General features: G+C 40.4%; 1 protein-coding gene across 1 annotated transcript; it reads right to left on the bottom strand.

Annotated features, from left to right (window-relative positions):
• Nucleotides 1-204: 204 nt before the first annotated feature.
• On the bottom strand, nt 205-12176 carry GOLT1B (golgi transport 1B). Its single transcript, XM_086466750.1, has 5 exons — nt 12152-12176; nt 7581-7672; nt 5548-5726; nt 2075-2156; nt 205-711 (listed from the first exon to the last, which is right to left on the bottom strand). Exons 1-5 carry the CDS (start codon nt 12174-12176, stop codon nt 673-675), a joined length of 417 nt encoding a protein of 138 aa, XP_086322876.1. The 3' UTR covers nt 205-672.
• Between the last annotated feature and the right edge of the window lie 126 nt (nt 12177-12302).

Consider the following 12302-nt stretch of genomic DNA (forward strand, 5'->3'; position numbering starts at 1 on the left):
CAACTTACATTTGGCTTTGAAACATTAAGATAACAATGTTTTATTTCAGCCACGTATTTACAAAAATGTTTACAACAGAACCATGTAGGGTCTCTTTTTTTTGTCGTAATACACTTGAAGATGAACAGCCATCTTAACCTTCATGCAAAGACCCATCTCTTGTTACACAAGAAGTTTTCTGTTTGGGTTGTTTTGAGTGTTTTTTTTTTCTCGTTGTGGGGGTTTTTTTTTTGCCCCCCTCCACTCTGAGGATAGCAAGCAGAGAGTTGGATAAATTTGGGTCACCCCTAAAAATGTAGGCCTGTTTGCTCTACTGCACCTTCAAAATAAGGACGTAAAGTACAGGCACCGTTAATTCCACAAGGGTTCACCGCCTCTAGCGTGTTTTTCAAAACCAACAAAAATAGTCTTGAACAGTTGTAACATGGGTTATTCCATGACTTTCACCTCTTCAGTTTACTTCCTGAACTCTGGAGTTACTTTCCTAGAAGCGTACTTGCTGAGCTTCTTTCCTAATGTATATTGTTGACTATACATTTTAAATTAAACTGTTATGTAAAGAATGTAACAAGCTTTTCCTTTGTACACAACTTAATCTTTGTGCTGAGTATTCTTCAAAAGGACTTTATAAATAATACAGTAAGTTTAGAATCAGTCTTCTGCCCTCTTGCATTATACCATGTTGTTGCTTTCTCCAACTTTATCTACAAGCTGCAGAAAAGGAGACAAAAAGGTTAAGTTGCATGACACTTACGTACACCGAAGTTACTCTCAAATATTACTTGCTACTTGCACAGTTAGTATGCGACTGAAAATGAGAGTCAAATTGTACTCACCAAGGTCTCATGATTTAAGTTTGTGAAAATTAAAAATCTTACATTGCAATTGTGTTTCTGCATGACATGTTTTTCTCATATCGACATTAACAGTGCAACATGAAGATGCAACAGAATGAAAAAGGAAATAAAACGCAGATAACACTGCTAGCTTAATGATTAAAACAAAACAATACAGTATCAGCCACACATGCATTAGTAGACCAAATAAGATATTTCAACTGACCATTACTGTGGATTCTCTTCTGAGCCTACGTAGGCTTTGAATAAAACATTAACAATTATCTTTCTAAAACAAGATTTAACCCCATTATGATCAAATTAAATATGACTAAGTAAGATCAATTGACAAATGAAACACTCAATTGATCATGAGTTATGAGCCAGAACTTGGCCTAACTGTGAGATTGGAACAGATGATCTCGAACACTTGTTTTTAAAAAAACAGCCTGTATACATCTGAGTTACACCCCCTGTTAATTTTTTAGTAGTAGCTCTCAAAACTGTTGCTTTCAAAACTAAGCTTAAACACACTTGTGTTAAAATACATATGGAAATTAGCACAGTAAAAGTAGTTGACTGAAACACTCTAGATTAACAGGTGCCAGAAAGATGGTAATTGTCTTCAAAACCCTGCCTATTTGGTTAAGAAAACGGAAAACTGCATTTGAAAAAATCCCAATCTTAATAAATAGCAAGATGTAGTCTGGTGCACTGGACCTTAAATGCGTTTGATGAATGATTATGCACCACAAGAGCTTCTGGATTTGCCATCCAAGCTGCAACTCAGCATTGAACTAAACCATTTGCTTTCACAGGCCACTTTTCATAAATACTTCCAAACGCTACCCAGAGAAGAACAGCGTCCTCCTCGTCGTACAGACAGCAGAAGAGGCACAGAACAGTGGCATGATTCACCTATATGGTCACCTAGGGCCAAGAGGGAGGCAGGAAGCAGAACCCCATCATTCTGAGTCACAGTCCAGGGCTCTTTCCACTTGACAACACTAAGTGGGGGCAGCTTCTGCAAAGGTGTCCTTTTGTTCCTTTTACATCTAGAATCCTCTCACTGGGAATGAAGGCGATCTGTATGGTGCAAGAGCTACACAGGAATACACTCAAAGTCACTGTTCTAAAGTCATATTTGCTTTATTTCTGATGCATTTCTACGATTACTATGACAATGGAATAAAAAACAGTACAAGCTTCAAATTTTGCATAAAGTACTGAACACTTACCGAGCTTATACCAGGTAAATTCAAGAGATATCCAAGAACTGGAACTCTTCTAATAAAGCCAACAACCACAGGAAAGAACCCCCTTTAGATCAGATAACAGAAGATTGTATTAGTTTTTATAATTAAACTATTCCCATATTGCTATAAAATGAAGAAATAAGAGGTATTTTTTAAACCAGGTTTACATAAAATCTTGTAGCTTGTTAGCAGCACATTAATTTTACCAAATATATCAACATACATTCAGCAGAGAAAGGAGAAAAACAGGAAAGAAACACCTTATTTTTAAATGGACTTAATTTTCTTCATAGCTTGCAACCCTCAGCCAGCTCTTCAAAAAAATAACTAAAAAAAGAATACCCAACTTAGTCAACAGAACTGATGCTTCCAACTGATTTCTCAAAATTACCATACATATTTTGAGACACTTTTTATATTATAGGAAATACATCCTTGCAATACCCAATGTAAAAACAACTGAAGCTAATTCTGACCAATTAAACCATATATGGTACTTTTTACACTGACTAAAGACAATTAAGCATAACAGAGTTGTGCATTCACTTATTTCACTAATTCACGTAAAGTCGGGGATTTCAATCGTGACCCAGGGGATGCGGCCTAGCACTGTGGCTATGCTGTAGCCCCCTGCACTGCCCACTTCATCTCTGCAGCAGGAAAACAAGTTTTCTACGGCAGTACTGCAGCTGTTTGTGGTCAACTGCAGCAATTCAGCTGGTGGTGACACTCAGATCTCTTGTTGAGCTACACATTCCCTGCCTAGAATGAGGATTAACGTGTAATGAGACCTCAGCCACAGGGAGGTTTCACAACTGATCATCCTCTTCACTACACTGGTAAGAACTATTTGCTGGGTAATATCAATACCAGCAAGTTTTCCCTGCCCATCTTCTTTTTAAAAGGCCGGATTATTCCAGTGGTCCAATAAATAGTGATGCAGGGCCCACAAACCACTTGTAACAGATTAAAACACTGACACAGCCAAGAATAAGGAACAGTCAGTACAGGAAAGATGACATTGTTAGCCGTAACTGTGGGTGCCTGTAATCTGAACAAGGCTCCAAAAGCAGCTTAGAGGACAACAAGAGATACCGTCCCATAAGAACCTTCTGCAGTGAATGAGGTTTGAGCATGTGAAAGTATGGCAGAAGACTACACCTCCAGTGGGAAACTTGTGGCAGCATGTTAAATAAAGACAAGAAGGCAAAGCCATTCTAGATTTAAACCAGAGTAAAATAATAATTGCGTGTGTCTCTCACTTCAGTCAGACACATCTTTAAAAAAAATAAAAATCTTTGCAATCCTGTCATTCCTTTAAATGTTCCTGGTCACCAGTGCTTTGTGTCCACCCTTACTTTGTGGGCAACAGGGTCTCTGCAATTACTGCTACAGGGACTATGAAAGGTGACTGTAAAACAGATATGCAAGACAACAATCTACAAGTAAAGATACTAGAGGGATCTGAACACCTAGTGGAACTGGTTTAGTGGTCTAAAAATCAAGAGACTGAAAAAAGTACAATACAATGGTTTACACTTGTACTATCGTACTTGTTATGAGTTGAAGTAAAGTTACTAGAACTGCTAAACTGCCCTTGATTTTAAATATAAAGGTTTTCCGTACAAAAGTCCTGGTAATCCACATGACCTAACCATTAGGATACACAGAAATGCCCATCCTCACAACATACTTCCCGAACAAATACAAAGGTGCATAAATTGATCTGATATTCCTTGGGCTTTAGAAATGTATGTACTTCAGAGACCAATGATAACCACAGTAGTTTTCTGTCACGCAGCCAAATAGCAGGATCCTGAGGAATCATATAAAATGATGTTTGAGGAAAGGCTCCATTTTTAACTTCTTCAGAAAGGAGCAAGCTGCTGAAAACAGGGTAATGGCCAAGACTAAAGCAAAACAAAAAGCTTTGTTTGAAGTAGTAACTACCTAACATTGTAGCAAGGGATTTAGATTCTAAGAACTATTAGAAAAGACAATCTAGAGATGTTTTAAATTAAAACAGATCAGATAAACATTCACACCTGGGAATTACCAATCCCTTGTTGATACTCTTCTGGCTAAGGGATGGTCCTAGTGACCTAGGGACGACTGTACTGACCTTCTATAATCTGTTCAACGTTACTTTACCCTGCTAGTCCCTGGCTAGCACCAATAGATGATCCATAACCATACCTGCATAGACACGGTAATTCGTAATTCTTCCGAGATCTTTTAAAAGGAGGGGCTTTTGGTTGGAAACACTCTACTTGCTTTGTACTGGCTGATTAAACCCAAGCGCTACATCCAAGCAGCGACAACGTATTCAGTGACATATTGTTGTTTTCAAAACACTTGCAGTGATAGAGTTCAGAGTAATACAGAGCAGAACAATAAGCAGCATATCAAAATCAGCTCTCATAAATCTGTCTTCAGTAGGAGCCAAGTCAAAATGTTTAAATATTTTTTTGAAAAAAAAATCTTATCTATAACTAAATACCACATTAGTAGATAGTTTTACTGAGTGGAAAAAGGGAGGGCCATGAGAACAGTGGTTTGATTTTGATTAATGGGAACTGCACTATTTAGCTAGCAGCTGAACACTTTGAAGATGTTTTAGGGGTCTGTTACTAGATTAATAGTCATTACCGAAACAGTTTCCATCTGAACAGAAGTCCAAGAACAACTACAGGCCTCCCTTCTTACTTAGTAACATATTTTGTACTTTGTTCTACAGTGAAGTATGGAACTTCAACCATGGAAATAAAGATAAAAATATAGATATATACAGGCTGTAACAAGTCAAATTCTTTCACCATTCCAATTCCATTATGAAGAAGTTAAATGACACACTGTGAAAGCTGTAACATGTACCAAGATTGCTGTTCAAATACATAAGACTTTTCATCTTTCCTTAACTCGGTTGAGATAATGCTAACCAAATCCAGCCCTACACTAGGGCACAAGCGTAACGAAACGTGACAGAAAACACCTTTTCACTGGGCTTCCATAGTAATAAAATGCTAAGGTTACAGACCTAGGACATTTGTAACAAAGTATTTTGCCCCATTTGTTAAAGAAAAGAACAAACTCCCCACCAAAAAAACCCGAAGTATCTAAGTTGCCCTTTTTTATGAGGGAGTATTTAAAATTTGCACTGCTAACAATTTGGGCTCCCAGATATTTTGAAGCTTTATAATTCTTTGGTTAGACATAAACAACATTACCAAAGTCAGTTTGGTATACGCCTCACAAATATGAGCAGATTTGAGTCTTGGAAAAACACTTACCAACTTTCCACCGCTTGCAAATGTGAATCAACAACTTTATACAAAATCTAGCAAAAGCAAACATTGAAAGGATGCCGCTTTATCAGCTGTAATGCGGCAACACTAAATGAATACATTTATTGCCGGATACACTAATACAGAAAGGTATTTTGAAATAAGTCTTACCTGAATAATAGGAAGAACCCATAAATTTCAAGGATCATTCCTATTAAAGGCCAACCAATGAGAACTATGAGCACGCCACCCAGGAAAAAGCCCGTCGCTTTCATTTTGTGTTTTTGAAAAAAGAATCTAAATGTTCTTTCTAAACCGATTACAAAAGACAAGCCAGCCACAAATAAAACCTAGAAAAGACAAAAAACAACCAAAGAAAGAAAATAGCAAATTATATTCCCAAGTTGAGGAGCTAAACATACGTACATTCTATGAAATCAGATTGCGTTTCTTGCACAACTTATTTTAATACCAAAAGACAGATGGTGAGAAGAATTTACTAGTGATTGTCTTTTGTAAAGTCCATCTTAAAGCATTTGCAGCTAGCATCCAAAACTCTTCTCTCAGATGCTTAAAGAGTAAAGAGTCTACCTTTGTGGTCTCTGACAAACACAATCATGGCAAAAGACCTGGTGACAACAGTTATATCTGTCCTGCAATGTAAGTGCAATCATTATCCACAAGCAGTGCTGAAGCTTAGTACCACTGACAGCAAAGGTTGCTAAAAACTGAGACCAGACATATTACAAAAGCACCTCGCCTCTGTTCTGTACCATGGACATCTTCAACAGCTTGTACTGATCTACTGAACAGTACAAAGCCAAAAAAGGAAAAAAAGCTGAAGAGCATCATCAGTTATCTTATTAGTCAGGTTTGTGGGGGGTTTTGTTCGTGGTTTTTTTTTTTTTTTTTTTACACTGTGTATAGACTTTTTACTAGTTCCAGTAGAGACTGAACACTATCACACTAGTCCAACCTAGTTAGAATTACTTTTAGTGTCCTTTAACAACAGGACCTGTAATTATTTCAGCTTGTAAGCATACATCTGGGCAACATTTTTGCTGAGAAGGGAATAGTATCTCAGACTTTACTCATGATTACAGATGAAATTTCAGTTTTGTATGTTAATAAACCACTTTCTTACCACCTTTTCCTCTTTCTGATATAACTTTTTTTTTTTAAAACTTGCTGTAAGGTTACAGTACTTTTCTTGCATTAGCTTTGGTTACCACATAGTGTCATTGTTTCTTCCTACCTATGTTTCATCACTTTCCCTAAACAGGACCTCTTATTTCCACCTTACATTAGGAAAAGAAAAAATAAGCATTATTTTATTTTTTACACTTCCACTATACACTTCATTGATGGTTAAGAACAATGCTTCAACTAACGCACCCAAATTCAGATATAATTGTAATATTTTCCTTCAGTGAATCTCAGTATTTGACTCTGCTGCAACAGAATGAAACTGATCAGTTTTGACCACAGACTTTTAGGCATCAGCAAAAGAAGATGTGAGCCTCTGCCAGGTTGTGCTCTTGGCTGGCTGTAAAAGCCGAGAACAGCAGAGGCACAGAGATTATCACACCATCATTTTATATTTGCTTTGGATTGGGAATTTCATGTACAAGAACTAAGATTTATTTTCTATGCTGCTTTAAGTGAAAACTTGGATTTGGTAAAAACTGAAGATATTAAATCTCTCTAGCATGCAGGGTGATTGGCTCTTCTAAACCCAGACTATCAGCAATTCGTACTTCTTTCTTTCCTCACAAAGCACAGCAAAGCTACATTTGCTAGCATGTACAAAACGCTTCACTATTCTTACCCAAATATATACTTAAATTTCACCATTATCTTACAAGACCACAAAGTGGAAAGCATTAGTAATGATGGCCAACCTAAAAATCCCATTTGCAGCAGCATAACAACTGTGGGACAAGCTGCTTCTTGCCTGACCAACATCCCGCAGGTCTGACCTGAAGGTATGATATTTAGATTCATGTGAGCTGTTCTAACTTTAATCAGGAAAAATGATTCGCTCCTATCACTGAGCATAATTCTCCCTGTACCCAACTGCCACAGTATTTTTGTAATCCAATTTCAAACTGACAATATATTGTTCTGTTTTCAGTTCATTTTTAATAAATCATATACTTAATTCTAAGCAGTGCAGAGTCTGAGACTAAACAGAAGGCACTTACATTTCCAATAGCCAAAAGAGCTTTGTCAAAGAAGAGTATCATTCCAAAGAAAAGGAAGAACACTCCAAAGCCTGTTAGTCCCATTCCGATCTCTGAAAAAGAAACAAACTTAGGCATGTAACAGAACACAGTACCAGGAAAAACTCATGCATAAAAATAATGAAAAACTTAGAACATCCAATCTACAGACATTTTAAATTTATAGAAAAAAAATCAGCCTATTTTATGACCACCTAAAAAACTTTCCTGAGTGTACAAATACCGTGAGTCTTTTACGCACTGATTACTTCAGCAACCGACAGATCTTTGGAAGCTGCTTATCCAAAAAAGTACATATTTGGAACTATGTTCTGAAACAGAATGCAACAAAACCCACATGCATATATGCATACAGCAAAGACATCCCTTTTGATTTACTGCTAGTATGGAGAAAATAATTGTTTTGTGAACAGATAATAAAACTGTCTTCCGTTTGCAACTCTTACCCCATTATGTTTACCACAGTAACATAAGTACCCTGGTCCTTTCCATCCTCCTGAGACCTCACGTTCCACCTGCCATACTCTTGCATAGCAGCCCCACTTCCCCTGACTTCTGGGCTGAATACAGCTCAGATTAATGCTGTAGGCTCTGACCAAGCTATACACACACTGTTGGCTACTAAACACCAGCTTGGTCTCCAATCAGTTGCCCATTTTCACCAAACTAGTAGATACTATGCATCTTTGAGTTCTGCCTGTCTGTAAAGGTTGTTCAAGAAATACTGGGAAGGCAAGAGTAGGATGGAAGGTTTGTCGGAGAAACTGGGCTAGAAACATCAAGCTGTGATTAAAGATACCATTTGACAATGGCCTCTAAGGTATCCTGAAGACCATACTTTGAATCTCCTTTTAAAATTAAACCTCTAAGGCCTTCCTTTGACTCTCACACTGACTGAAGGGGAGAGAAATAACAGGAACATCAGCAACACTGCTGCAAAAAATCTTGTATTTATCCATGCTCTCACCCGTACATTTTTCCTATCCCTGTGACCAGAGAATTTAGAAACCTACAGGATACACAAAACCAGCTAACAAGAACAGCTGTAATACTACAGACAGATATTAGAGATAGGCTGGCAGCAGAGTTTATGTGTGTCTGTGTGTGTGTATATATATAAATATATAAAAAGACCACAGTAGTTTTGTATAGTCTACCCTGAAACAAACAAAAACCCCCACCCACACTGCTACTGTTAGCCAGATCCACCTAAATATATTTCAGCTGCACCTTTGACTGCTATGTAGGTCTAGCTGATTGTTCACGGCTGCTTGAACAGCTCAGGATTAAAGGAGTATCATTCTGCCTGTTTCAGAACTTCCATTTGGTTATCTCAAAAAAAAATTTCTAAACAGCTCAGAGTAAAGAGATTCGTAACAGCAACATTCAGCTTCCCTAACCTCTGTCAGGGCTCATCTTTCCGCAAAGTTGGATCACATGGTGTTAAATCTGTAGTTCTATAGATCGCCTGCCGCTTTAAACTCCCACTATGAGCATTTTAACCACACAGAATTAAAACTATTAAGTGATCTGCTACAACTGATTTACTGTAGACAGTCTCAATACTTGTTTACAATGAGAAACAGAATTGCAAATTGTATTTTCAGTGAAATCTGCTGACTGAAGGCAACATAACAACTGCAGTCTGCCCTTTTCTCTAGTACTCTTTACTTTAGAAAAGCAGAAACAATCTGTATTCTGGAAAGAAAACACTTGAAGGCAGGACTCCAAAGGAATTACCAGCTGTCAATAAGATAAATATGCAGTCATGGGAAGCAAGTATCCCTTCCTCCTGCAGACACAGCACAAAGCAGGGATCTAGCAAGAAGGCAGAGGCCAACTCCCAACAGCTGCTGCAGTTACTACTCTGACACTTCTCCTGAATGTTTGTAGTCACCTACTCCTGCAACGGATTCAAAAATCTCTTTAAGAGTCAACCACATTCTCTGGTTAGTGGAAGGAAAAGAAAAAAAGGAACACCATTCTCATCATCCCAAAATTACTGCTGAAAGACAAGTAGTCCAGGACTATCATTCTCAGTTACTGGTATCTCAGTAGAAGGTATTACTGACTTGATTCATATCAAAATTTGGAAAAACATTTGACTAGCACTCTTAGAGGAAGAAAAAAAAAAGCACTGATATTTTGTACATAATCTTTGCAACAAAGAACTATGATTTTTTTATACAGGGTGTGAACTACCTTTAAACACTTTCTCCTGCACCAAAACAGCCTTCCCACATTACACAAATACAACATTTCAATGCCTAGAAATGCAGAAACACACACTAACCATGTGCCATTTACTCTGGATTTTTTTTACATTATTATGATTTACCGAGAGGAGGGAGCAATGCTTTCCCAATGTTTCTGCAGAAATCCCATAGCTGTGCAAGAGTGCTGCAGCACTGTATCAAAACACCTTAGTAAATACTAAGACTTAAAATTACGATCCATTGCTTGTGAAAGTTCCGGGAAGACAATGCACAGTCTTTATAATTTGTGTACAAAATAACAATGTAGTCACGCACTATAGGCTCTCAGAAGACAATAATTAAGTTTATAGGTTATGAAAAGTTTTAATTTTTAATCGTTATTTTACTAATAGTGGTTTTTAGTATTGAAAAATTAATTTGTTTGGCAAAACCTAAGTGCATTCTTTTGCAATTACTGGTGATTTATAACTCCATTCACTGACTCACTTCAAAAGTGTTCTAGACTACAGCTGCAAATTTAACTTTCCAAACATCAATCAATACAGTGGTCCTCTCCAGCGCTACTCCACCAGCAACTCTACGGCAAACTCCGTATTTTTCCAGACAGCAGTGAGTTTAAAAATATCTGATTAAAGATCTTCAGAATTTCAGAAAAAACTGTGAAAAAAACTAAAACCCTTGAACTCCACAGTATTTTACTTACTGCTCTTGGCTCAGAAAGTTAAAACCAACAGAGTCAGCACCAGAGTTAGCTGAAGGTCCCAAATGAGGAACCAAGAAAAGGAAAACCGGTAAGCACATCTCCTCTCTCTGAAGAGATTTTTCTTTTTTTTCAGAGTATGAATAATACTCTGGACAGGAGGGCAGGGGAACAGGCAAAAGCAATGCCCACAAGGGCTTAATCAATCAGAAGTCTCAAAACTAACCCCAAGGGTTAGTAGCCACCCCAGTAACAGAGCATGGCACCTGAATTTCTCAAGAAGTCATTGACCATGAACACTGCTAACCTGCTTTTCTGCCCGTCTTCTTCACCCTTGGCCTTGACTGGCTCTCCAACACCTCCATTTCCAGTATCCTGCTATCAAGCTAAACTTAGTTCTTTTAACTTTCTTCTCAACATCTTTCACACTTACCGTCCTTCACAACTGACACTATGGTGCTTATCGAGCAGACTCATTTCCTTTCATAGCAACCATGCCAGAAACGTATCATATGTGAAATATTAATTTAAATCAAAGACCTAACATTTTCCTTTATCTTATAGTTTAAACTCTTAAAAACGCCTTTAATTTAATTTCTTTGTATTTTCCCTTTCAGCATCTCTATTTCCAAATATTTCTATTCAGTGAAACCAAAGCTACAGTCACATCCAAGTACTTCTTTTTTCACTTCAGATTGAGTGTCTGGTCCTCACCTTACCCCCCCCCACCCGCCCCTTCAGTGTCACCTGCAAAGGTTCAGCGCTGTAACAGCAAGTTAAGAGAAACACAGCAAAGCCACGAACAATTACGCGATTCCAAACCACTGCCGTCCACACGGAGGCACACTAGAGGACTTTAGCTAATTGTTAATTTTGTTTACCGTCCAGCTTTCATTCATTCCCACCACCGGCACATCACAGCACCCCCGCCAACGCGAAGGGGCTCACAGCCCCAGACAAAGGCCAGCGGCAGCGGGGCTGGCGGCGGTGCCCTCCCAAGGACAGGGAGCCAGCCCTGCCGAGCGCGCCTCAGCAGCCCTGCTTCCCGTCCCACCTCCCGTTTTGCCTGGCAGCTCACGGTACCACCGCTAGACCCGAAGCCGGGGCCAGCGCGGCTTTCAACAGCCCTCACGAAGCGGCGATGCCGCCAGGCGCGGCCGGGTGAGCTCCGCCTGCGCCCTCCCGTTCCCATCCCGCGGCCGCTCTCCAGGCGGTGCCCGTCGGGGACCGCCGAAGGGGTGGCAAACGGGCGTGCCGACGGCCCTCCCTCACCCGCACAAGCCGGACCCCTCCCCGGCGACTCCCGCCCCAGAGCTCAGCCGGGCGCCCGAGCGGGCGTGGGCCGAGGAAGGAGACAAGCTCTCCCCGCAGGGCCGCTCCGCCACAGCGGCCCGGGCCGGGGCCCTGAGCCCCTACCGCTCCAACGGCTACGACCGACGCGCCGCGGAAGCGCAAACAAAGGGCGAGGGCCCGGGTGGGTCCGGGACCGGCGGGCCAGGCCCGCCCCGCGCTGCTCGGCCGCCACCGGTGTCCCTCCCCAGCCCCCGCCTCCAGCCCCGCGGAGGGCGACCCGCTCCCCACCGCAGAGCGCCGGTGAGCGAAGAGACGACGCTTACTCTGGGTGTCGGAGAGGGAGATCATGGTGGCGGCGGGAGCGGGGGGCAGCGGGCGCGGGGCAGAGCGGCGGCGGCGGCAGCTGCGACGGCCACGTCTTCCGGAAACACGCAGCCCCCTTCGCTTCGCCGCCGGGTGAAAGGGGAGCGCCGA

This window comes from Leptosomus discolor, chromosome 1, assembly GCF_034619465.1.
Source record: "Leptosomus discolor isolate bLepDis1 chromosome 1, bLepDis1.hap2, whole genome shotgun sequence".
NCBI classification, from domain to species: Eukaryota; Metazoa; Chordata; class Aves; order Leptosomiformes; family Leptosomidae; genus Leptosomus; species Leptosomus discolor.

Bases quoted from the DNA above. Each gene is read 5' to 3' on its own strand.
- GOLT1B (XM_086466750.1), bottom strand. From the start codon at position 12,176: ATGATCTCCCTCTCCGACACCCAGA. The intron at 5,727-7,580 runs GTAAGTGCCTTC...TGTCTTTTCTAG, and splicing joins CTCTTTTGGCTATTGGAAAT to GTTTTATTTGTGGCTGGCTT. The intron at 712-2,074 runs GTAAGTGTTCAG...CCTTTTCTGCAG, and splicing joins ATTTACCTGGTATAAGCTCG to CTTGTAGATAAAGTTGGAGA.